The sequence below is a fragment of the Phoca vitulina genome, unplaced genomic scaffold (genome assembly GCF_004348235.1).
Source record: "Phoca vitulina isolate PV1807 unplaced genomic scaffold, GSC_HSeal_1.0 scaffold46, whole genome shotgun sequence".
In the NCBI taxonomy this organism is placed as follows: domain Eukaryota; kingdom Metazoa; phylum Chordata; class Mammalia; order Carnivora; family Phocidae; genus Phoca; species Phoca vitulina.
The window spans coordinates 9,225,777-9,252,360 of NW_022589749.1; the positions used below are offsets into that span (position 1 = coordinate 9,225,777).

The 26,584-nt window shown below is 45.4% G+C and overlaps 2 protein-coding genes across 3 annotated transcripts in view; both read left to right on the top strand.

Moving 5' to 3' along the window:
- PSMD9 (proteasome 26S subunit, non-ATPase 9) overlaps nt 1–20,573 on the top strand; it is a 21,356-nt gene extending 783 nt beyond the window's left edge. The window contains exons 2-6 of the mRNA XM_032431482.1: nt 3,285–3,387; nt 6,567–6,778; nt 8,465–8,566; nt 18,693–18,781; nt 19,116–20,573. Coding sequence (XP_032287373.1) covers nt 3,285–3,387; nt 6,567–6,778; nt 8,465–8,566; nt 18,693–18,781; nt 19,116–19,143 — 534 coding nt within the window. The 3' untranslated portion in view covers nt 19,144–20,573. The remainder of the gene's footprint in view (nt 1–3,284; nt 3,388–6,566; nt 6,779–8,464; nt 8,567–18,692; nt 18,782–19,115) is intronic.
- A 1,673-nt stretch (nt 20,574–22,246) lies between these two features.
- WDR66 (WD repeat domain 66) overlaps nt 22,247–26,584 on the top strand; it is a 67,245-nt gene continuing 62,907 nt past the window's right edge. The window contains exons 1-3 of one of the 2 annotated variants that reach the window (XM_032431383.1): nt 22,247–22,618; nt 22,976–23,146; nt 24,052–24,405. In XM_032431383.1, the coding sequence (XP_032287274.1) occupies nt 22,313–22,618; nt 22,976–23,146; nt 24,052–24,405 (831 nt within the window). In that variant the 5' untranslated portion in view covers nt 22,247–22,312. Of the gene's footprint in view, nt 22,619–22,975; nt 23,147–24,051; nt 24,406–26,584 lie in introns of those variants that run through there. The other variant, XM_032431382.1, reaches the window with a different exon arrangement.

Genomic DNA, 26,584 nt, shown 5'->3' on the forward strand with positions numbered 1-26,584 from the left:
TTATTTATTTGACAGAGAGAGAGAGATCACAAGTAGGCAGACAGGCAGGCAGAGGGAGAGGGAGAAGCAGGCTCCCCGCTGAGCACAGAGCCCGATGTGGGGCTCGATCCCAGGACCCTGGGATCATGACCTGAGCCGAAGGCAGATGTTTAACCATCTGAGCCACCCAGGCGTCCCATGGGCGCTGTTTTAATTGCTTTACACTGGTTAGCTCATTTAACCCTCGCAGCAACCTTTTGAGGTGAGTTCTACTATTCTCCCCATTTTAGGGATGAGGAAACAGAGGCGTTACTTAACTTAAGCCTGCCTCAGGCCACAGAGCTAATAAATTTGCAGAGGCAGGGTGATAATCACCACCATCGTCAGTCCTTGTTGAACGTGTACCAGAAGATCTGTGCTTTGCTAACCCACTTCACGTCAGAACTTCTTAAACCTTCACGTGTTTGGCAAGCCCCTGGGGATCTGTTAAAATTCAGTTTCTGACGAGGACGGGGCGCGCAGGTGCAGATGCTGTATTTTTAGCAAATTCCCAGTGATGCTGATGCTACTGCTCCAAAGACCGAGCTTTGAGTGACAGGTAAGGCGCCTTATCATCCGTAACTGAGGCCCAGGGTGAGGCAAACCCTTGTCTAGGGTCATGTAGCTAGGAAGTGGCCTAGTTCCCAGGTCTGTCTGACTCCAAAACTGGTAGTTTTTCTTATGACAATTGGTGTAAAATCACAAATCAATTTGCAGAGGAAGTATAAATTAAATAAAGCCTATGTAGGGTGGATGGAATGCATTTGAGGTGACGGGAGTAAAATGGAAGCATCAAATGGAGGCCCGGGTACCATTTATTATATGCCTGAAGGGTGCTGGTTTATGTGTGTGTGTTATCACGAAATCCACACAACCACCCTGTGAAGTTAGTATGTCACCCTGAGGCTCAGAAAGGGGAGGTCACTTGCTTAGAGTCACAAAATGAGATTCAGATCTCAGGCCTGTTGAATCCAGAACTTGTGTTTTCAAGCATTATGCTAACAATTTTCCGAGCTTTATTTTATACCTCAAACAGGTATCCATAATACCTCCTGTACTGCTTTCCCTTGGTATTTTTCTTTATGTTGATCCACTTTTTTACTTAACTTATCTTAAATGGAAATTTTATAACTCTACAGCATATGAAAAAACTGGGAATTTTTTCCCTTAAATATAAGATAAAAATGCATATCAAGGTGATGTAATACGTTCATTCTTTTTTACTAGCTACCATTGCTGGCTGAAAGCTTTAAGCCTGAAGCCCTGCTCTGTGATTATTTTTTTTAAAAAGGGGGCAGAGCTAAAACTATAAATCTCTTAGAATAAAACATAGTAAATTTTTGTGACCTTGGATCAGGCAAAGTCTTCTTAGATGTGATGCCAAAATCACAAGCAATGAAAGAAAAAAAATAGATGAATCGGACTTCATCAGAATTTAAAACATGTGTCTCAAAAGACATAGTCAAGAGAGGGAGAAGACAGTTCACCAAATGGGAGAGGATATTTGCAGATACCTAACAAGGGGTGTAGAAAATACGGAGAATGCTTCCATCTCAATCCTAAAAAAGGCAAATAACTTGATTTAAAAAATCGGCCAAAGACCTTAACAGACGGCTCACCAAAGATCTATAGATGGCAAATAAGCTTATGGAAAGACACTCCAGGTCATATGTCGTCAGAGAAATGCAAGTTAACAAGCACGAAGTACTACTACATGGGTGTCAGAATGGCCGGTGTTCACGATTCCGAATCCAGATGCTGCTGAGGATGTGGAGGAACTGATTCAGTGCTGGTGGGAACGCAAAAGTAGGGCAGTTTCTGACAAAGCCAAACACCCTCTTACCATACCATCCAGCATTGGGTTCCATGGTATTTACCCAAAGGAGTTGAAAAATGTGTCCACACAAAAACCTTCATGACGTTCGTAGCAGCTTTTTTCACAGTTGCCAGAACTTGAAGCCACCAAGATGTCTTTGAGTCGGTGAATAGGTAAATAAATTGTGGTACCTCTAAACAATAGAATATTATTCAGTGCTAAAAATAAATGAGATGTCGGCAGGGTTGGTTTCTTCTGGGGGCTCTGAGGGAGAGTCTGTTCCACGCCTCCGTCCTAGTTTCTGGTGGCTTGCAGTTGGTTAACTCCAGTCTCTGCCCCTGGTCACTCCATCTTCTCTGTGTCCCGGATCTCCCTCCTTCTCTGCAAGGATTCCTGTCATTGGATTGAGAGCCCACCCTTAATCCACGATGATCTCATCTCGAAAGCCTTAATTACATCCCCAAAGATCCTTTTTTTTCCAAACAAGGCACATTGATAGGTTCTGGAGGGTTAGGACTTGGGACACATCTTTTGGGGGCCACTATTCACCTCACTGTGAATATGCCTAGCACTGTGCTAAGCACTGTACACAGGTCAACTCATTAATTCTCACGGCAGGTGCGAAGGGAGGCGAGTGCCAGTATTCCCATTTTATAATTGAGGAAGCTGAGGCTTGGAGAGGGGAAGGTCTTAACCAAGGGTACCCACGTTGTACACGGCAGAACTGAGATTCAAATCAGTCTAACCGACTGGAAACTCTCTGCCCTCCATTACACGACGCGTTTCATTGCCTTTGTGCACCCTGCTCTGACTTACATAGGAAAAGACTTTAAAATGTTAAATGTATTGTTTTGAATAGGGAATACGCGTCCATGGTCAAAATTCAAAAAGTCTACAAAAGGATAGAAAATGAAAAGTCCCTCTTCCTTCCCTGTCCCCTAGGCCACCCAATTCCTTTCCCCAGAGGCGATTGATATCAGTGAGTCCTTAAAGGGATGAAAACCTCTTTGAAATCCCTTTTAGATCCCTTTTTACTTTCCGAAAGAACCAAAGTCCTGCCACAGCTGGATGCTCTTTGGGGTTTTCACTCCCCTCCAGCTTCCAAGGCCACCAGCCAGGTATCAGCTGCTGTAGGAAGGAGGGTTTGGAGGAGTCCAGGAGGCTGGCCTTGGGGACGAAGCTCAAAGGAGTCTTTACTTTCTGCACTGTTCCAACTTCAAAAGAGGAGAACGGATTCATTCGTTACTTGTGTTATTAAAAGTCAATAAAAAAAAAAATAGTGCCCCCTTCCGAGGGTGGTTGTGGGAGCATTTGGGGAAAGTATGTGGCCCGTGCTGTGTGATTGGTATGTGGCAGCTTTGATTCCTGTCGCCTTGATGATGGCTGCAAAGGGGAAAAGGTCTTGAGGACTTCATACCTGTGAAATCTTAAGCATGTTTCTTCCCTCCAGCAAAAAGGCGTGGGGATGAACGAGCCGCTGGTGGACTGCGAGGGCTACCCCCGGTCAGACGTGGACCTGTACCAAGTTCGAACCGCAAGGCACAACATCGTCTGTGAGTGGTGTGTGCATGCGCAGCTGATCCCCCAGCTTGCAGCGAGGGAGGCTGAGGCACATGTGTGAAATCTCACTATTCTCTGCTTTCCTCTCTTCCACCTTGATGGGATTAGCTCACTCTCCTCTTCCAGGGACTGAGAACTGAGGAAATGGGGTGGCCTCTAGGGTTCGAAATATATGGTTTCATTGTTCATTTTGTTTTTAAGGACTTGGCTTCACTGTGGAAACTTTTCCGAAATGACGCTAGAAACCCAGGTCACAAATCGCTTACAATCCTAATCAGATCAGTTATGTGTTAGAAAGTACGTTCACCTGGTAAGGATAGTGACCTGACTGCGGCCACTCACACAGGAGTGTTCCGCCCCTCAGTACAGCCATGTGGAGGTCACCAGTGTGGGGCCGGCCGTCAGATCCCGGGCTCTGCCATCCTTAGGACATGTCGTCCATCCTTAGGGTCACCATGTCCATGTGCCAGCCAGGAAGGAAGGGAAGGAAGAAGGTAGGAAGGGCAACAGGTCCTTTGCCAGCCAGTACCCTCTGTTTAAGGATCTGTCCTGCAGGTCCCACCTCCACCTTGTTGCATTGATTTCTGCTTTCCCCTCCTCGGCCCCTCTGCCTGCAAGACACGTTGGGGAATGTACCCTGTGGTGGGCATGTCACTGTCCTAAATAAAGTCATTTATTTGTTTATAGTTGAGGAACAAGTTGAGAGGAGCAGTTGGGGAGTATATTAGTTTTCTGTTTCTGCTGTAACAAATACCCACAGACTTAGTGACTGCAAATGTCCCAGATTTATTGTCTTAAAATAATCAGATACCCAAATCAGTGTTGCTGGGCTAAGATCAAAGTGTTGGCAGGGCTGTGTTCCTTCTGGAGGCTCTAGGGAAGAGCCCGTTTCTTTATCTTTTCCCAGCTTCTGGAGGTGCCTGTGTCCCGTGGCTCAGAGCTCCTCCCGTCCCCAAAGCCGTCACCTGCCCCTCCCAACCTCTGGTCCACCCATCCCACCTCTTTCACTCTCTGCCTCCCACTTTCACTTATGAAGACCCTTGTGATCACACTGGGCCCCCCATCTGGGTAATCCAGGATGATCTCCCCACACAGTATCCTGAACTTAACCACATCTGTAAAGCCCCCTTTGCCTTGGAAAGTAACATACGGGCAGGTTCTGGGGACTAGCACGAGAACACGTTTGGGGCCGTTATTCACCCCGGCCACAGGTGGGCAACCGGCAGCGTTTCCCCACAAAATCCTATTAGAGGGGAATTTATCGTGCACATTTTTCACTTAATGACCTCTGGTTTATGGGTCTGAATCTTGATTCCATCCCCAGCCTGTTTTGGTATAAGGCTGAGCTTCTCACTGGAGGCACAAGTAACCATAGGCGTGAGATACCTCTTGAGCTGCCAAGCGTCCCTCAAAGCTGCCATATAATCATAGAACAGCATCTTCGAACATCACTTTTCCTTGTAGGTTTTGGGAAAAGAAGCATACCGTTTTTGTATTGAAATAAGTGGAAGATACAGAGTAGGGAAAAACCATGTTAAGACTGGAGGGAAATTTGGGGCTTTTGGCTAAATCCTCAGACTCCTGAGGGATGTGGCCTGCTTTCCTTGGCATTTCGGATACTGAGGGAAATTGGAGAAGCAGAGCCTACCGTGTGAGAGAGGGCACTGACTTATTTTTTTCCAGATGGTTACCCTGATGTTCCAACACCATTTATTAAATAGCCTATTCTTTCTCCATTAATTTGAAATGCTAGCAGTATGACATAGGAGATTTTCAGACGTATTTAGGTATCTTAGTTTTTTGCATTGTTCTGTTGATATATCTCTTCGCTAATATCTCACTTTAAAAAAAATTTTTTTTTAAGATTTTATTTATTAGAGAGAGAGGGAGAACACAAGCAGGGAGAGGAGCAGAGGGAGAGGGAGAAGCAGGCTCCCGGTTGAGCAGGGAGACCGATGCGGGGCTCAATCCCAGGACCCCAGGATCATGACCTGAGCCTGAGGCAGATGCTTAGCTGACTGAGCCACCCAGGCGTCCCTGTCTTTTTTTTTTTTTTAAGTTTATTTATTTATTTTTTTAGTAATCTATACATCCAGTGTAGAGCTTTAACTCACAACCCTGAGATCAAGAGCTGCATTCTCTTCTGACTGAGCCAGCCAGGTGCCCCAATACCACACTATCTTAATGACTTTATTATATTTAAGAATTTGGTTGAACAATTCTTTTTTTTTTTTTTTTAAGATTTTATCTATTTATTTGAGAGAGAGTGTGAGCAAGAGAGAGAGCATGAGCAGGGGGAGGGGCAGAAAGAGAGGGAGAAGCAGAATCCCCGCTGAGCAGGGAGAGCCACACGAGATTCGATCCCAGGGCCCTGGGGTCATGACCCGAACCGAAGGCAGACGCTTAACTGACTGAGCCACCCAGGCATCTGTGAGCAATTCTTATTGATCTTCTTTTGAAAAACTATTCTCAGAAGTTTTTTTTTTTTTTAAGTAAAATCTACACTCAGCGTGGGGCTTGAACTCACTACCCCAGAGATCAAGAGTTGCATGCTTTTCCAACAGAGCCAGTCAGGCACCCCAGTTCTCCACATTTTGAATTAGCCATCAGTACTGAAAAAGAGGGTTTTACCCCCAAATTTCTAATCTCTAGCTTATCTGCTATTATTTCTCCCAGACCGAACATCACCGGCCATGTATTAGTGGACTTAGGCATCATTTTTCCTTCCAGGGGCATTAGGAGAAAAGTGAAGTCCTTACACCCAGCTCACGGCACTCATTTGCATGGCCACCACACGTGCCCCGTGTATGCATTTGAGACTGTGGATTCAGCGGGGCGATTTCTTGCTTCTCCTCACCTTTCAAGTCTCTGTTGAAACTGCTGCCTTTGGGAAGGCTTCCCTGATCTCCTAGACTGGCAAGGTCGGGTCCTGGCCGGCTTGCCCTCAGCAACAGTCATCAGATGTTACAGTAATGACTTGTTCTTGAGCAGCTTTCCTTGCTGGACTGTGAGCGTCATGATGGTGGCCCCCTGTTGGCCACAGGTTTGTCCTCAGCCTCTAGTCCAGTGTCTGGCCGGGAATAAGTGCTTGGTAACTATTCAGTGAGTGGATGTGGGAGTCTGATGTCCTCAGCCGTTCTCCTCATCCCCTGATGTGGCGTTCTCCTCCCAGGCTTGCAGAATGATCACCAGGCCATCATGAAGCAGGTGGAAACGGCCCTGCACCAGCTGCACGCTCGAGACAAGGAGAAGCAGGCCCGGGACATGGCTGAGGCCCACAGAGAGGCCATGAGCCACAACCAGGGCCAGAGGGAGGGCCTCCGCCCCCCTCAGGCCTTCGCCAAAGTGAACAGCATCAGCCCTGGCTCCCCTGCCAGTATCGCGGTAAGCCAATACCCCACCACCGAACTCCATCCCCAGAGGGTGCTGTGGGTCACGTAGCCTCGGGGTTGATGGGGGGGACCATGGGCAGACAGACCCATTGTCTCTCCATGCTGCAGCTGGACTCCACCCACTTACTTAGCAAGCACTGACTGAGTCCTGGGGGCCCAGCCCTGTGCTGGGGCCAGGGTTTTGGAGAGGAGTCAGCCCCTGCTGCTCACTAACCTGGTCAGGGAGGGGCCTGAGACACAAGGTAGAAGGTGATAAATATTCCGAGAGAGGGAAAGAGGATCTCTTGGGCTTATTTCAGCCAGGCACTAAGTAGTAGACGTGAGAAGGACAACAGTAGCTGCCATTTACTGAGTCCTTGCTTTGCACCAGCTGTCTGCCAAGCGAGTTCTAGATCTTACCTGGCATATTCTTAAAAGTTTAAAACGGCTTTATTGAGGAACTGTTCATACACCATAAAATTTACCCATTTGAAGTATACAATTCCGTGGCTTTTAATGTATTCACAGAGCTGTGCATCCATCACTGCAAGCAGTTTTAGAACATTTTCATTATTCTGAAAAGAAACCCTATACTGATTAGCCATCACCCCCCAATCCCATCCCCCCCAGCCCCTTGCAACCACCAGTCTGCTTTCTGTCTATGAATTTGCCTATTTTGGATGTTTCATATAAATGGAATTATATATGACCCTTTATGACCGGCTTTTCCCACTTAGTATCATGTGTTCAGGGTTCATCTGTGATAGAACATTTATCTCTATTTGTTTCCTTTTTTATGGCCGGGTAATATTCTGTTGTGCGGATATGTCCCATCGATTTTATCCATTCATCAGTTCATGAACATTTGGTTTCTTTCTTTTGGCTATTATGAATAATGTGACTCTGAACATCATGTTCAAGTTTTTATGTGGCTATGTAGTTAATATTTAATCCCACAGCCACCTTCTGGGGTAGGCACTGATCTTAACCCCATTTTACCCATGAACAAAGCCTCTTAAGACCTGAAGTAACTGGTGCCAGGACACACAGCTCCTCAGCTATGGAACTGGGTCCTGAACCCAGGTCCTGCCAGAAGTCTCTAACGATCACAAGATGGTAAGTTATACATGAGCTTCGTTTTACTTGCTACTCTATGCACAGCATCTAGCACAGGGCTGTAGTTGGCCCACGACAAATATTTGTTGAAGGAATGAATGAATCATGATCTGTGTTCTTAGAATGAAAGGATCACACTAGTCCTCGGTCAGCCTTGTGCCTGTGGCTGTTTGTCTGGGGACCTCTAGGGCAAACCTGCCTAAATTCTGACTCCTGAACAAAATAGGCCCAGATTGGCCTGCCTCTTCTCGCCCCTGACCCCAGAAGACAGCATTTGGCTTTCCCCCCACATTCTTTACAGCCTGTACTGCCACCAGCTTTTATCAGACATTGGGCAGATCTGGCCCCCTTTTACTAGATCTGTCCTAGAAGGAATCCCCAGGAGGAGGTGGCCCAATTACCCACCGCCGCTGCCCTCCATGTGAGGTAGCTAAATCCCTGACCTCTTTGCTTTGTGCCTGCCACTCTTCCCCGCAGAAAACAAGCTCTTGGCCTGGACGTTAAATTGGGCATGGAAGGGTAAAGAACACCAGAAGCACATTTAACCTCTACCCTGGTTTTCTATTTTCTCTTCTCTCTTTAGGGTCTGCAAGTGGATGACGAGATTGTGGAGTTTGGTTCTGTGAACACCCAGAACTTCCAGTCTCTGCATAACATTGGCAGTGTGGTGCAGCACAGTGAGGGGGTGAGTTGGAGGTCACATCTGGTCAGTAACCCTAGAATTGCCCAGGGCCAGGAATTGTCACTGGGGTCTTTGCTGCCTTCATAGAGCTGTTGCTCAGGCACAGGGCCTTTGCACTTGCTCTTCTCTCTGCCTGGAAAGCTTTTTCTCCCTTATGTCCATCCCTTATCTTGTACAAATGACACCTGGGTGGGGCCTTTGCAGCCGCCCTATATAACTATATAAATACTCCTTCCCTGCTTCCTATCCTGCTTTCATTCAACAGTATTTCTTGAAGATCTTTGCATTTTCACATACCTTGCTCTTTTGTACTGCTGCATAGCACTCCATTGTAGGAACAGACCCCAGTTTGTCCATCCCCTGCCTTATCAGGGGACGTTTTGGTTATTTTTGGTTTTATACTAGCATGAACAGTCCTATATTCTTGTTCAGGTACTACTTCTTGATGTAAATACCAGAAAGTAGAATTACAGGCTCTCAGTGGATGATACACACTTATGGTAGGTAATCCAAAACAGTGTCCCTAATTTATACCCCGACCAACAGTATGTGAGTGTATCATATCATCCATAGTACTCTGTATTGCTGATCTTTTAACATTTTTGCTAAAACAGCATCTTATTTTAATTTGTATTTTCCTGATTACCAGTGAGGTTGAGTATCTTTATTTTATATGTGCATTAATGTTCATATTTTCATTTCTGTGGATTGTCTGTTTATATTTTTTCCCATTGGGTTGTCTTTTAAAAAAAATTGATTTGTAGGAATTTTTTTAACATACTCCAGATACGAAACCTTTGCCTGTTTTCCTGCTATATATGTTTCTCCTGATTAGCTCCTTGTCTTTTTTTTTTTTTTTAAGATTTTATTTATTTATTTGACAGAGAGAGTGAGAGAGCACAAGCAGAGGGAACAGTAGAGGGAGAGGGAGAGGGAGAAGCAGGCTCCCCGCCAAGCAGGGAGCCCGATGCGGGGCTCGATCCCAGGACCCTGGGATCATGACCTGAGCCGAAGGCAGACGCTTAACCATCTGAGCCACCCAGGCGCCCTTGCTCCTTGTCTTTTAACTTAGTTTATGGTGACTAATTACTTGGAAGTTTTTTTTTTTTTAAGTTACTAGATAACCATTTTGTTAAATTTGTTAATATTACAAGGTCTTCCCTGCCAAAACCATACCTGAGAATTTAAGGAAATATGGGACAGTACGTGGTAGCAAAGCACAATTCAAGCAGGAATACGTTAGAACTGATTCATGCGCAGTTTGACAGTTTCAGTCCTTGAAAATATAATAAGGGTTGGGATTCGAAATTGGCTGCAGTCTTCCAGTTTCTGGAATAGTACTCCTTTAAATAGCATTTCCACCTGATCACCTCAGCTCACGGCTCAGTAATGTAACTTTAACAAAAGTTATCTTGGCAAAGATCCACACTTTGCAGGAGAAATGTGGGACTCAAAGTCTGCAGAAATTATCTATGAAAGTTTTTCATTCCCAAATGAAATGTTCGGTTTAACCCACAGTTTTTGGTTTGTCTTGTGCCCACTCAGCTGCTTGGCTGTGCTGCTCATCCACGTGTAACTCGTCGGAAGGCAGGCATTGGGCCAAAACACAGTCGGTTGGTGCCTGCGCCCCAGCCAAAGGTCAGGCCTTCATTTCTTCACCGACACCTCCAGCAAATCTGTACTTGCACGGAAGTTCAAAATTCTGATTTTGACAAATTCATCAGTTTCTTGCTTTATGGCTTTTGCATTTTGTGTCTGCTTAAGGAAGTTCTTCTCATACTTTTATTGATTTGTTTTTAGTTTTTCTTTAATCCATCTGGAATTGATCTATTATTATTATTATTTATTTATTTATTTTTAGAGAGAGAGAGAGGCAGGAGGAGGGGCAGAGGGAGAGAGAGAATCTTTGGCAGGCTCCACGCCCAGCGTGGAGCCCAACACGGGGCTCAGTCTCATAACCCTGAGATCATAACTTGAGCCAAAATCAAGTCGGCTGCTTAACCGACTGAGCCAGCCAGGTGCCCCAATCTTCTATAATTTTTTCTATAGTGGTTTTGAGATATAATTCACATACCATACAGTTCCCCCATTTAAAGTGCGTAACTCAGGGCACCTGGCTGGCTCAGTCGGCGAGCATGTGACTTTTGATCTTGGGGTTGTGAATTTGAGCTCCACGTTGGGTGTAGAGATTACTTAAAAAAATAAAATCTTTTAAAAAAAACCCTGCAGGGGCACCTGGGTGGCTCAGTTGTTAAGCATCTGCCTTCAGCTCAGGTCATGATCCCAGGGTCCTGGTATCGAGCCCCACATCGGGCTCCCTGCCCGGCGGGAAGTCTGCTTCTCCCTCTCCCACTCCCCCTGCTTGTGTTCCTGCTCTCACTGTGTCTCTGTCTGTCAAATAAATAAATAAAATCTTCAAAAAAAAAAAAAACCCTGCATAGCTCAGTGGTTTTTAGTATATTCATAGAACTGTGCATCCATCACCACAATCAATTTTAGAACATTTTCACACCTCGAAAATCAACTCCATACCCATTAGCGGTCACTCCCCCTTCCCCCTACCCACCAACCCCTAAAGTACTAAACTTTTGTCTCTATGGATCTGCTTATTGTGGACATTTCATATAAATGGGATCGTATAATACGTGATATTTTGTGATTAACTTCCTTTTTTTAGCATCACGTTTTCAAGGTTCATCCATGTTGTAGCAGGTTTCAGTACTTCATTCCTTTCTATGGCTGAATCCTATCCTATTGTATGGATATACATTACTTATCCATTTTATTTATCCATTCGTCAGTTGATGAGTATTGGGTTTGGTTCCACTTCTTGGTTATTGTGAATAATACTTCTGTGAACATTCATGTGTAAGATATTGTGTGGACATTTGTTATATATACAACAATTTAGTATATACCTCATCTGATATTAATTTTGTGAATGGTGTGAGGTGGGGTACCAAACTTTTTTTTCCCCAGATGGACAGTAGTTGTCCCAGTACCATTAGTGAATAGTTAATACTTTACCCACTCATTTCTATTGCCACCTGTTATATGTCAAATTCCTGTAAGTGGGATTCTTATTCTTTATTATCCATTCGTCTGTTTGTTCTGAACCTTTCTGGCATTCCCTGGAACAAATCCCTTTGTTCTTTATCAGCTTCTTCTTCTTTTTTAAGATTTTATTTATTTATTTGAGAGAGAGAGAGAGCATGAGTGGGGGGAGGGGACAGAGGGAGAGGGGGAAGCAGGCTCCCTGCTGAGTGTGGAGCCCGATGCGGGGCTTGACCCAAGACCCTGAGATCATGACCTGAGCTGAAGGCAGACGCTTAACCAACTGAGCCACCCAGGTGCCCCTGTCAGCTTCTTTTTAACCTATTGCCATAAAGGGTGTGTTAGTTGTTTATTGTTGAGTAAAAAAGTCATTGTAAACTTAGCAGCTTAAATTTATTATCTCTCACAGTTTCTGAGGGTTGGACATCCAGGAGTGTTTTAGCTGGGTGTTTCTGGCTTACGGTCTCATGAGGTTGTAGTCAAGATGTTGGCAGCAGCTGCGGTCATCTGAAGGCTTGACTGAGGTTAGAATATCTGTTTCCAAGATGCCTCACTCACATGGCTGATGGCACATCAGTTCCTCGTCGCTCTGGCCTCTCCGTAGTGCTGCTGGGCGTGTCCTCACAACATGGCGGCCGCTTCCCCCGGAGTGAGCCAGCCGTCCAAGCCAGAGCAGAGAGGAGGCTGCGGAGCCGCCTTTGACCCAGTCTCTGAAGACACACGTTTTCACTTCCACATCATTTTGTTCATTAGAAGGGACTCACCAAGTCCAGCCCACACTCAAAGTAGGGGAATTAGCCTTTACCTCTTGAAGGAATATCAAAGAATTTATGGGCATTTTCTAGAACCCACCACACAGGGTTTCTGATTTCTCTACTTGCTTAGTTACCACTTGTCCAGTTTCTGTTGGCTTTTCATTTTGGTGCCTTCTCTCATCTTTGCAGTCTCCTTCCATGTGATTTATTTGTCATGTGGTGTTGTTCCTTTGTTACCCCTTTGCTGTCCTGTCACGATGTTAGTGAGGGTTCTAGATGTAGGTTTGTTCTGTTATGTTTACCCAGAGTCTCTCTTACTTTTTCACTCCTTTTCCCCAGGCTTTCCTAGTGTTACGGTTTTCTCACATGTCTTGCTTACTGCACACACTTCTAAACTTTGCAGTTGCCTGGGCTCATTGTTACTGGTTTATTTTGTAAATATGTCTCTTGTTCTGGAAGAGGGAATACATACACATGTTTAAGACCAAATCAAAGACATGTAATGAAAAATCTCTCTCTCCTCCAGAGGTAGCCACTTTGCAGCTGTGTGTCCTTCTGGGGTCGGTCTGTTCATATACCAGCATATAGAGCTATTGGCTATTTTTATTAAGGGGTGATTTACCTACAGCAAAATTCACCCTTTACAGTGTACGGTCCTGGGAATTTTGACACATGTACATAGTCTGGTAACTGCCACTGTAATGAAGATCCAGAGCAATTCTGTCATCCTCCCCAAAATGGCCTCATATCCTTTTGTGGTTAACCCCTCCCGCAGCCCTCACCCCACACAACCACCAATCTGTGCTCCATCCCTACAGTTTTACCTTTTCAAGAATGTCCTATAAATGGAACTGCACAGTATGGATGGCCTTTTAAATCTGGCTTCTTGCACTTTGCATTGTACATCTGAGATTCTTCCACATTGTTGTGTGTGTCTGTTGTCCGCTCCTTTTTACTGCTCAGTAGCGCTCCACTGCGTAGATGAATGCCAGATGGTTTACCCATTTACCAGTGAGGGACATTTAGGTTGTTTCCAGTTTTTGGTGATTAGCGATAACAGCTACTGATTTTTAGTCTGTCTTTTCTAGTTAAATATATTCTTAAGCTCTTCATAGATCTGTGAATCCTTTTTTTCTTATTGAGGTATAATCGACATATAACATTATGTTAGTTACGAGTGTACAGCATAATGATTCAGTATTTTCATACATTACAAAATGATCATCACGATAAGTCTAGTTAACAGCCATCACCGTGGTTACAGTTTTTTTTCTTGTGATGAAAACTTTTAAGGTTTACTCTCTTAGCAACTTTCAAATAGGCAATACAACATTATTATGAACTATCACGCACAGCATGGTGACTATAGTTAATAACACTATGAATCCTTTTTTACAAAAGTAGTTATTGAACATTTTTAAGCAACAGCACCTTTTCTCAAATGAAATTTCTTGGGGAATTCCAATATATCAAACAGATAAAAGCTGAGCTGCTGGGGTGGGGAGTCCTCACCCCCTCAGGGCCCTGGATGCTCCTGGAACCAGAGTCCAACTTCAGAATCAAGGGTCAGCTTTGTGACTTTAGAAAAATGATGCAAAAAACCCCACCACATTCTGTTGTTAGGTATTTAGGTAGTTTGCAATTTTATGGAAACCTGGAAATTAATACTCTTTTTTTTTTTTTTTTTTAAGATTTTATTTATTTATTTGACAGAGAGACAGAGAGGAAACACAAGCAGGAGGGTGGGAGAGGGAGAAGCAGGCTTCCCGCTGAGCAGGGAGCCTGATGCGGGGCTCCATCCCAGGACCCTGAGATCATGACCTGAGTCAAAGGCAGACGCTTAACAACTGAGCCACCCAGGCGCCCCTGGAAATTAATACTCTTGTAGACAAATCTCTCTTTCTTTTGGTGTCTTTCCAAAGCTCAGTTTCTGCATCAAATGCATGCATTTTCAAAGGAAAAAAGAAAATCTTAAATTAAAAAAGAGTCATCTTTATTATAAACAACGCATGTTGTATTGAGCTGTGGAAAGGAATGGAGTGCTGACATGCTATAACATGGATGAACCTTGAAAGGATTTGTGCTAAGTAAAAGAAGCCAGACACAAAGGGCTGCGTATTTTAGAATTCTGTTTATGTGAAGTGTCCAGAACAGGCAGATCCGTGGAGACAGGAAGCATGTTGGTGGTCGGTCGCCCCGGGCTGAGTGGAGGCTGGATTGGGTCGACTGACTGCTAATGGTTGCAGGGGTCCTTTTGGGGGATGAAAATGTTCTTCAGTCAGGTAGTAGTCATGGTTGTACAAATGTCTGACTGTACTAAAACCCACTGAATTGTATACTTTAAAATGGGTTTATTGTATATGAATTATATTTCAAATAAATAAAAATAATACATTTTTAGCGTAAAAGCATCAGGTAGGGCAAACGTTTTTGAAGAAAGAACAAAAGTCCTGGGTCTGTCCCTCCTAAGTCCCTTCCCTGCTCTGTTTGAGTGCTGGACTAGAGCGGGAACAACACAGATGAACAGAAGGCCCTTGCCTCGGGAGCACTTTGGTGGGGAAGACAAACATTAGTCAAACGTAATTATACACTCTCATGAGTGTCATGAAGGGAAAGTTCCAGAAGGCTAGGAGAGCAATGATGGGGTTAGGATAACCTTCCCGAGGACGTGACCTGTGAGCGTTAGAAGTTGATCAAGGTCTGGGGTTGCCTGGCTGGCTCAGTCGGTGGAGCATGCGACTCTTGATCTCGGGGTTGTGAGTTCAAGCCCCACGTTGAGTGTGGAGGTTACTTAAAGAATATAAAATCTTAAAAAAAAGAAGTTGATCACGGCTGGAGACTGGCAGGGAGATGGCGAGAGGAGCCTTCCAGCAGGGTCATGTCCCTGAGGGCCAGAGAAGTCGGTTGGAGCCCAGAGCAAGGAGGAAGGGAGTAGGGAGGGATGAGGTAGAGCTGGGAAGTCGGCAGGGGCCAGACTTCATGAGGGCTTGTGGTCCTATCAAGGTTTCATTCTTTTTTCTTGAGGAGCAGTAGAGAGCCAGGCACACTTCCAAACTGAGGGTAACATAATGTAAGCAGCTTTGTATCTTGGAAAGATTTCTCCAGATGCTAGGTAGAGAGCTGATTGGAAGGCTGACAGTTTTAGCAGCCTGGTCAAGGGGTGATGGTGACTTTGGTGAATGGGCTGGAGGTGGAAGGAAGTGGGTAAATTACAGAGACCTTTAGGATGTAAGTATATGGGCTTTAATATGATGCCCAGCCCTTGTCAAGGATGACCTCTGCGTTTCTAGCTTGTTTAAACATCATATCTTGTCTAGATATCATTTCTAGAACCAGAAGCACATCAATGTATCTCACACATTTCCTAAGCATGGATGAATATGTCTATAGTGATTGCTTTTTGAAAAAGAAGGCAGGGGCACCCGGGTGGCTCAGTCGTTAAGCGTCTGCCTTCGGCTCAGGTCATGATCCCAGGGTCCTGGGATCGAACCCCGCATCAGGCTCCCTGCTCGGCGGGAAGCCTGCTTCTCCCTCTCCCACTCCCCCTGCTTGTGTTCCCCTCTCTTGCTGTGTGTCTCTCTCTCTGTCAAATAAATAAATAAATAAATAAATAAAATCTTAAAAAAAAAAAAAAAGATCTGCCATAATTTTATTTATTTATTTTTATTTTTATTTTTTAAAAGATTTTATTTATTTATTTGACAGAGACACAGTGAGAGAGGGAACACAAGCAGGGGGAGTGGGAGAGGGAGAAGCAGCCTTCCCGCGGAGGAGGGAGCCCGATGCAGGGCTCGATGCCAGGACCCCGGGATCATGACCTGAGCCGAAGACAGATGCTTAACAACTGAGCCACCCAGGCACGCTGCCATAATTTTAAAAATTGTGGCAAAATAGGGGTGCCTGGATGGCTCAGATGGTTAAACGTCTGCCTTCGGCTCAGGTCATGATCCCAGGGTCCTGGGATCGAGCCCCGCGTCGGGCTCCCTGCTCAACGGGGACTCTGCTTTTCCCTCTCCCTCTGCTCATGCTCTCTCTCTCTGTATCTGTCTCAAATGAATAAATAAAATCTTTTTTAAAAAATTGTGACAAAATATACCTAACATAAAATGTAAACACTTTAACCATTTCCAAGAATGCAGTTCTCTGGCATTGTTCTGCAGCCATCTCCTTCATCCATCCGTAGAACTTTTTCAACTTTCCAAACTGAAACTCTGTACCTGTTAAACGCTAACTTTCCATTCTCCTCTCCCCAAGCCTCTGGTGACCACTAATCTGCTTTCTGTCTCTATGAATTTGCTCTCAGTGGAATTTGCACCTATCAGTGGAATCAGACACTATTTCTCCTTTTGTGGCTGGTGGATTTCACTTAGCATAATGTCTTCGTGGTCCATTCACATTGTGTGTGTCCGAATTTCCTTCCTCTTTAAGGCTAAATAATACTCCGTTGGGTGAATAGACCACGTTTTGTTTATCCGTTCGTCCATTGATGGACACTTGGTTGGCTTCCATCTTTTGACTGTTATGAATAATGCTGTTATGAACAGGGGTATACAAATACCTATTCAAGGCCCTGCTTTCAATTCTTGGGGTATATACCAAGAGGTTTATTGCAGGATTATGTGGGGGCTTCTGGGTAGTGCAGTCAGTTAGGCATCCGACTCTTGGTTTTGGCTCAGGTTTTGATCCTCGGGGTCATGAGATCAGGCCCCTCTTGGGGCTCCACGCGCAGAGCGGTGTCGGCTTGGGACTCCCTCTGCCCTTCCCCCTGCATGCTCTTTCTCTCTCAAATAAGTAAATCTTTGAAAAAAAATTGCAGGATTATGGTAAATCTTTTATCAGTTTTTTGAAGAACAGCCATACTGTTTTCCACAGTGGCTGGCCATTTTTCATTTCCCCCAGCAGTGCACAAGGGTTCCAGTTTCTCCACATCCTCGCCAACTCTTGTCATTTCTGTTTTTGGATAGTAGCCGTCCTAGTGGATATGTAGTGATACCTCATTGTGGTTTTGATTTGTATTTCTTTAATGATTAGTGATGTGGAGCATCTTTTCATGTGCTTTTGGCCATTTGTTTCTCTTTTTTGGAGAAATGTCTACTTGTGTTTTTTGCTTATTTTTTGATTATTTTATTTGCTATTGTTGTGAGTTGCAGGAGTTCTTTACATATTCTGGATATTAATCCCTTGTCAGATATATGATTTGCCAGTATTTTCTCCCATTCTGTGAGTTACTTTTCACTCTGTTGATATACTCTGTTGATAGTGTCCTTTGATGCACAAAGTTCTAGATTTTGATGCACTTTGTAATTTGTAAGTTGCCTTCATATGTATTCTATTTTAATTTTTTACATCAAAGTAATACATACACATGCTAAAAACAAATTAATGGTACAGAAAGATATAAAAGTAGAGGTGCCTGGGTGCTCAGTTGGTTAAGCATCTGCCTTCAGTGCAGGTCATGATCCCTGGGTCCTGGAATTGGACCTGGAGTCTGAGCAGGGGGTATGCTTCTCCCTTTCCCTCTGCCATTCCCCCTGCTCGTGCTCTCTTGCTTGCTGTCTCTCAAATAAATAAAATCTTTAAAGAAAAAAGAAAAAAAAAGAAAGATACAAAAGTAAATGTCATCTTCTTTCACTCCGAACTCCTAGTGCTTCTCTCTGCAAGTAACCGTTGTTAACAGTTTTTTTGTATATCTTCCAGAGAGTTTTGTATGCATGAAGCAATATATATATGCCCTTTTAGAAGGTATATTCAGGGGTGCCTGGCTGGCTCAGTTGTAGAGCATTGAACTCTTAATCTCAGGGTTGAGAGTTCAAGCCCCACATTGGGCATGGAGGCTACTTAAAAAAGAATTTAAAAAATAAATAAAAAACAAACAAACACAAAAACGTATACTCAGATGGGTTCATACTTTGTTTTGTTTTTACTAAAACTGCTTCATTCACTATGCTATATTTGAATAATACCTTATCGAGGGATATTTTGGGTATTTTCGGGTTTTGAATTTATAAACAGTCCTAGAAGGAACACTTTGTTCATATATCATCTTGTACTTCTGCAAAATGTATCTCATGTGTGCCTTTTTAAAGATTTTTTTTTTTTGGTGGAGAGACGTGTTTGCCCAGGAATACGCTACCAATTTGTGGCCCATCGGGTGCCCCAAGAGTGTCCCATCCCCCACACTCTTGACAACTGCAGGACTATGATTAATATAAGCATCCTTACCACTGTGATGTGCAGAAGTCAGTATCTCGGCATTTTAGTCTGAATCTCTTTGAATACTAAACAGGTTTGACTATAAAATGAGCTTATTTTCCTTTCAGAAACCCCTGAATGTGACAGTGATCCGCAGAGGGGAGAAACACCAGCTTAGACTTGTCCCGACCCGCTGGGCAGGAAAAGGACTGCTAGGGTAAAGTATCATTTCTGCTCACTGACAACTCCCTGTCAGTTGTCAGTTGAGTGTGTGTCAGCCCTAAAGCTCTGGGGAGGAGGTGGGGGGGCCACTGGGAAATGAGGGTGTTCCCCAGATCACCTATAGAAACTCCTGATAAGCACCTGCAGCAGGAATGAGATTGCAGGTATGGAGGCAGAGGGAGCCCCGGTCACTCTGGTTCTTTCAATAACTGGGCATTTGCTTTAAAAGAATTAAAAGAATGCAGGTGAAACACTCAAGAGGGCTCACTTTCTGGTCTTCCGAATGGAGCCACCAAATTTATGTCGTTCCTTTTCTTTTTTTCTTCCAGCTGCAACATTATTCCTTTGCAAAGATGATTGTCCCTGGGGAACAGTAATAGGAAGACATCTTCCCTTGTCCTGGATGTGGGTCTGGTGGGAATTTCTTCCTTCTCTTCTGTCTCCGAAGCTTAAGGATCTGGAAGAGGCTGGAAACCTGAACTTCTGGGTGAAGGAAATGCTGTGGCCTCCCATTGTAATCTCTTGGGATTAAGGCATTGTTAACTTGATCTGTGCTTGGCATCTTTTGCAAATTAGGCCATGGCCCTAAATGGGAGTCCTCTGGATTGTGGGCCAGTGGGCGGGAGTTATTCTGGTAGGTGCTGATAGGACTTTATTCTTTTAGGATTTCTTTTCCCAAATAAACACAGGTTTCAGTGCTGATATGACCATGTTATCACCCCAACTGGATTTCTTTTTTTTTTTTTAATTTTTTACTTAAATTAAATTTAGTTAACATGTAGTGCCAACTGAATTTCTTATGAACCTCTCAAACCAAAGCTCAGACAGGAATTAGAACATTCTTATAGAAAGTTGGACAGGGGTGCCTAGCTTGCTCAGTCAGTGGAGCATACAACTCTTGATTTCGAGTTGTAGTTCAAGCCCCATGTTGGGTGTAGAGCTTATTCAAAAAAAAAAAGTTGGACAGAACAAGCATCAAACTTTAGTGAATGGCGTCTGCACCATCTGCATTTGCATTGTGTCATTGCTGCTCTGGATACAGAAATTATATCCTCTGGGGCCACAACTGCTCCCTTGAAGAATAGGGAAAACCAGCAAGCTCCCCGGGTAGCTCACTGCAGTGTCCGCTTCCTCTTCTGTAAACCACCAGAGGGAAGCAAGCTCCGTTCGTTTCTGGAATAAAAAGCCTTGCAAATTACCTTCTAAATTGATTTTTTATAATTGAACCTCCTCATCATTCCCTCAGATCAACAGAAGTTTGGAAACTGCCAAGGTGTGCTTGATCGCTGATGGCAACCAGCAGTGTGTGCAGATCTGACTTCTTGAAAATGCTGATTCCTTCTTCCTTTTATTTTCTCTTTCACATGGCAACATGGGTTTCAGTGATTCTTAGTGACCTGTGTTTTACTTTCTCTCTTCACCTTATCCCAGTGTTTATTTCCCCATTTCTTGCACACCGCTTTCTGTCTCAGAGGTGGTGTGGCCCATTCTGCTGAGGCATGCCTGGGTTCCTTGGGAATGGATTTGCTTGGGTTGGATACAGAAACCAGCTTGCCCTGGCAGGAGTCAGCACTGGGGCGTGCTTTTCCAGCCATGGATTCTCATGCTCAGCTCACCTTCCTGTTGAGTGTGTTCCCCAAAAGTTACATCCACATGCACCCCCCCTTGTAGCCACAGACATGCCGTGCTTACCAGCATTTGCTGTTTAAATTGTGTGTGTGTTCTGATTCCAAGTGTTTTCCAATCTCTTTTTATAAGCCTTAGATTATAATAAACACAGCTTGTACCATCCAGTTTGTTCCTTTTTTTTTTTTTTTTTTTTGAGATGTATGCTTATTAATCAGCCGGCGTTGGGGCTTGGGGGCGGGAAGAATCATTGACATTCTCCTAAAACGAGAGCACCAGAGTTCCCCGCGTCAGTGCCTTTGGGGGGCTTCCTGCAGGTCTCCCTTTAGAAACCTCAGGATGGTGTGTGAGATTGTAGCTGAGAGGCATTTTGAAATGATCCTAATAGGTTGAACCAAGCTGGTTTTGTAGACACACTTTGTGATAAGAAGAGCAAGATAACGTAGCCGACAGAGTGTGTCATCCGAGCTAGCTAAAATACCGCGCCCAACATGGAGTGCCTTTGAGAACGTGCTGCGTCTGAGAGACCGGCAAATTTAGTTTGCTTTTGGCAAAGAGAATTTTACCAAACAGCTCGTGCTGCGCGTCGTCAGGCCTTCGGAAAGTCACAACTGCAGGTAGCCGGCGCTGCGGCTTCCCAGGCTTCGGCGGCGCCTGGGGAAGAAGTTGGGGGAGGGAGGCTAATTTGGCCGCGGGGGCCGCAGCCGCGCCTCTCCGCGGGGACCGCCAGGGGGCGTGCCGGCCCGCCCGCCGCAGAGCCTCGGGCACGTGACCACCGGCCGGCCCTCCCGCTTTACGGCCGGTCGCCGTGGCGGCGGTTACCTGGGGGACGGGGCTTGGGTGGCAACCGTAGCTAGGGAGCGCGTGAAGGAGAAAGCGGCGGCCGCTGGAGGCTGCGGAGGTGACCGAGGGGTCCAGGCGGCGGGAGGGCCTGGCCTTTGAGGCCGTCGGAGGGCGCGCTCTGTGAGTCGGGGGCGGGGGCCCTGGCGTAGGAGGGCCTGGTGCCCCGCGGGGTGGGGGGCGCTCGCCCCACTTGGGCGGGGGCCCGGGGCGGCCTCACAGAGACCTGAGCTGGAGGAAGGAGCCGCGCCTGGGCGTTGTGTCCCCACCCCCACAGCCCCCCCCACTTTCCTCCCTTCCCCTGGACCCCCCGCATCAAGATGCGCCCGCAAAGTTTGCAGTCCGAGCAGGCCCCGTGCTCAGGGCCCCGGGCTCGGAATCGTAGCAATGCTTTTTCGGCCGGAGGAACCGAGCGTTAGAGAGGTCTGCCTCTTTCCAGTGGTGTGATCTGATTAAGTCACTTCGACTCCCAGAGCCTCGAACTCAAGTTTGTCGGAAGAGATAAATGAGAGACTATGTTAGAAGGCTGTTAAACTTTGTAAACGATTGCTGCCTTTCTCAAGCCCTCTGCGGCAGCTGCGTTGAGCATTTTACGTGTCATCTCAACCCCAGAATTTAGGGTTCTCATTTTTATTCTGCCTGTGAGCGAATTTGGACTCTGAGGGGGTACAGTGACTTGCCCAAGGTCACAGAGCAAGCAGGTGGTGGAACCAGGATTCAGTGCTAGGAGAGGCCGACTGCAAAGCCCATACTTTTAACCACTAAGCCACTGCTTCTGCCCTTATTTACATTATTAGAATTGTTGTTAATGCCTGGGTTGTCAGTTTGCTGCCTGTGGGAATATGAATATACATAAAGTGAGTTACAATGCTCTAAAGTTATTCCTAGAAAGATGAGAGGCCCCGGCATCAATATGCTTTAGATTTGGGACAGGCTTTCCCAGAAGTATGAGATTCCTTTCATTCCTGTGGAAAGGAACCAGAGCTGGTATTGCACACTTCATCGATAGGTTAGTGCACCAGGAAATTAAAATGGGAAACAGAGGGAACTACTGATTGTTATGGTCAAAATTTCTCTAAAGGAAACTCCACAAAGAAGAATGTCAGATGCAGGGGAGTCCCCACTAGAAGAAGCAGAAGAAGATGGAGAAACAGAAATGGAAGAAGAGTATAACCAATATTATAGAGAGGTGGAAAGTATGCAACAGGAATTAAAAGAAGATGACATATTAGTACGGAAAGAGCCTCAGCAGGAGGGGGAGCAAGAGGAGGAGGAAGAGGAAGGAGAGGAGGAAGGGAGAGAGGAAGAGGAAGAGAAGGAAGGAGTGGAGGAGAAAGGGGAGGAGGGGGAGGAAGGGGAAAAGGAGGTGGGGGACGAAGAAAGGGAGGAGGGGAGGAGGGGAGGGAAAAGGGAGGAGGGGGAGGAAAGGGAGGAAGAAGGGGAAGAGGGGGAGGAGGGGGAGGAAGGAGGGGAGGAAGGGGAAGAATGGGAGGATGAGGAGGAAGGGGAAGCGGAGGAGGAGGAAAGAGTGGAGGAAGAGGAGCCAGGGGAGGAGGGGGGAGGAGTAGAGGAGAAAGAGAAGAAAGGACAAGAGGGGGAGGAGGAGGAATGGGAGAAGGAGGAAGGAGTGGAAGAAAAAGGGGAGGAGGAGGAAGAAGGGGAGGAATGGGAAGAGGAAGACGAAGGGGAGGAGGAGGAAGAGGGGGAAGAATATGGGGGGGAGGAGGAGGCCGTCAGAGAAGAAACAGAGGAAAAGCCCGGAGCAGCACAGGAGGAGGGGGCTGCGGGACAGGAAGAAACCACAGTGAAGCCTCCAGAAGTCACCAAGTCCATGACCAGTTTGAAGAGACTTACATTGACTGATTCCCAGTCAGTCATGTCAGGAACTTCCCTAGTAAGTAGTAATTTTAAGTCATTCATTCATTTATTCAGAATCATTGAATGCTTACCATATGCCAGGCTATGGGGATAATACAAATAAGATACAATCCATTCACTTAAGGAGCTCTAGGGTGTGTAGGGAGGCAGACTGATACCTGAACACCATAAAACAATATGCTAAGCGCAGTGATTGAGAGATGCATGGAAGATATTTAAAAAAACAAAAAACAAGGACTTAGCCCAGCTAGGAGGATGGTCAAGGAAAGCTTCCTGGAGGAGGTGTGCAGCGGAGCTGACATAAAGAGCTCCTAGGGGTTAGTTAGAGTGTGCTTGTCTAAGAACAGAGTCAGCGTGATCGTAGTAATGTGGGCCCTCCTCCTGAAGGAGGACTCAGCTGTGGTCCAAGGAGAAGTGACTCTGTGACTCGTCCATCCTTGGAGACAACCAGTGCCACTTAGAAGAATGGTTTTGCTGTGTGGTTCTGCTAGTAAGCCAAGAATATACCGGGCACACCCATGATTCATGCTATTTAAGTACAAAGTGTCCCAGGCTCCTTTTTATTTTTTTTAATCATTGTTACTTTTTAAGATTTTATTTATTTATTTGACAGAGAGAGAGAGCGAGTGAGAGAGCGCACAAGCAGGGGGAGTGGGAGAGGAAGAAGCGGGCTCCCCACTGAGGAGGGAGCCCAATGTGGGGCTCCATCACAGGATCCCAGGATCATGACCTGAGCCAAAGGCAGATAACCAACTGAGCCACCCAGGTGCTCCCCAGACTCCTTTTTAAAACACTTCATAGTTTCAATGTGAGGCGAACACTAAGGCTGGCTGAATAGGAACAGAAAGGAAAGTAAAGGAGGAAATGAAGCAGCTACACACTGTATTTGGAATCACAATCTTCTTTTATTTCTTTTTTAAGAGAACCCTTAGCGAGTCAAAGCATGCATTAGAATCAGAGCATTCGGAAACAAATGAGCTTTTAAGAGACTTGAGCTCAGAACTAAGATTTCTTGATTTGGATCAAACCCTTTCTGAGGAACAAGATATTAGTTTCCCTGAAACACAGTCCTCAAGCGAGCTCAGGGAGAAAATCGACCAGATGCCCCAAGATGAATTGGGACGAGAAAGGAGAGAAGAGAAAAGATTATCATACTTAAGTGACGAACAAGAGAAAGAATTCCAGTCCAAAGCAGAGATCCCGGAGAAATCACTGGTGTCTACCAGCGAGGACATTTTGTTTCAAAAGGATGACCGTGCCAACGTGTATCCTTTGGTAAGTGTAACATGCTTTTTAATTTCCTCCAGTGCTTTGAGAGCATTGTGAAATAAGGGAATTTTATGCATATGGGAAAAAAATACCACCAGAAAGATCCCTTTTGAACTAATAATAGACTCGTGTGTTCTAAAGTTCAGTTCAGCACTCTGGGCTGACATGTGTGACAGGAGCGCTGCATCTGGGTCCAACAGTGTTGCTCCGCAGGCAGGACATTCCGGACGTGGTTTGTCTGTTGCACAGGGTGCTGTTTCTTGTGGGAGACTCAAGCTCCATCTCCCCCTCTCCTCCCCTCCCCCTCTCCTCCCTTCCCCTTCTCTCTCACTTCCTCCTCCTCCTCCTCCTCCATTCCTTTCCTCTTTCTCTCCTCTCCTCACCTCTTCTGCCTTAGCTGGCTTGATACCTCTTTACAAGCTCCTAAAACCGTTACGGGCTCCTAAAACTATCCATTCGGAAATGGACCAGAAAGTGAAAGGTTGGAAAAAGTGAAAGCCACTGAGAAAAGCACCAGGAGGTCCAAAGGAACCTGCCTTTGCTGTCACAACAATATTCCAGGGAGGCGCCATCTGCAAGGAATACAAATATTATCATTTACCAAGAGAAGGAAGAGGAGGGTTTTTCCCTTCTTTTTCCATCTGCTCCTGAAAATTGCTTCCTAGGATTCATCTCCTTTTTTTTCCCCTGTAGATTCCGCCTTTGGAAGATTTGTAAGTGGTTGAATGTACATAAAGTGTTTAATGTAGTTCCCGACACACAGTGAGCACTTGACGAGTGTTCACATCTAGATGATGATGATGATGATGGTGGCAAGGATGGTAATGACGATGAGGATGATGGAAAATGCCTAGTGGGCGATGCAGACAACTGACAGCCTCCTTTCTGTAGATTGGGTTTACTTTGAGCAGTGGAGTTCAAGGTCAAAGTTTGTGCTTGCTCAATCTGAAAGAATAATAATCGCTTCTCGGCCTTTTGGCTAAGATCAAGTGTGAAAGAAAGAATAAGTTAATAATAATAAGTTAATAGAGCCCATTAAGACTTTGTCTTGTTTAGCCAGCTAACAAGACATCAGATGATATCACTAATGAGAGCAAGTGACCTCTGTGCCAGGGGGTTTGGGTCGCCTGTTAGCTTTGGGCTCACTGCAGAACCCAACTCTTCTAGACCACCTCCTCCTGCAAATTTGTTTAGTTCTTTGAGGACACTTCCTTTTTTTCCCCCATTCCTGTATTGTTTTTTTTTCTTTATGTTAAAATTAATAGGTGCTCTTTTAAAAAAAATTTAAAGCAGGGGCGCCTGGGTGGCTCAGTTAGTTAAGTGTTTGAGTCTTAATTTCAGCTCAGGTCATGATCTCAGAGCTGTGAGATGGAACCCCGCATCCGGCTCTGCGCTGGGCATGGAACCTGCTTGGGATTCTCTCTCCCTCTGTCTCTCCCCCCTCTAAAAATAAATAAATAAAAATAAAAAATAAAAAAAAATCCAAGCAGATTCCTCTTCTTGCACAGACCACACCAAATCCATTTCCCTGAGGTGACTACCGTTTGGTGTAACTGTGTATCTTTCCAGACGTTTTCCTAGGCATCTGCAGACATGTTGTCTGTGCGCTCCTGTGTGCGTGCACACCCCCCATGACGCCTTAGGTTTTGTTTTCTTTACCAGTAAGATCTTCTGCATTACCGCAGAATGTCTTTCCACTTACCCTGTCTCGGAGGATTTTCTGTATCTGGGCATGTAGGTCCACTTCCTCATTTTAAATTCAACCGGTTCTCTATTATTGATGGCTGTGTGTTACTTCTGATTTGTTCTCACCAGAGGTGCTTCAGGGAGTGTGCTCTTGGCCCTCTCTCTGCCCGCGGCATCCCCCTTTTCCTTTGGGATGTCCTGCCTTATCCCAAAGGCCTGGAATAACTCACAGTGCTCAGGGTAAATGGGCATAACCATAGATACTGTCTCCAGCCCAGAAAACGAGGTATCATGCATTTATGAGGACGACTCTTATGATTGTCAAATGTAGTGCAATCTGGCTTTGACAATAGCGTTTGTGTTCGTGTTTTGGAAGATTGCTTTAAGAGACGGCTGTCTCCATGATCATTCACCATGAATGGTGAAACTAGTGCAAATGCAGTTGATACTGTGTGGTTTCAGTTAATGTGAGTGCTGCTTGAGCCAGGAAGTTCTGTTA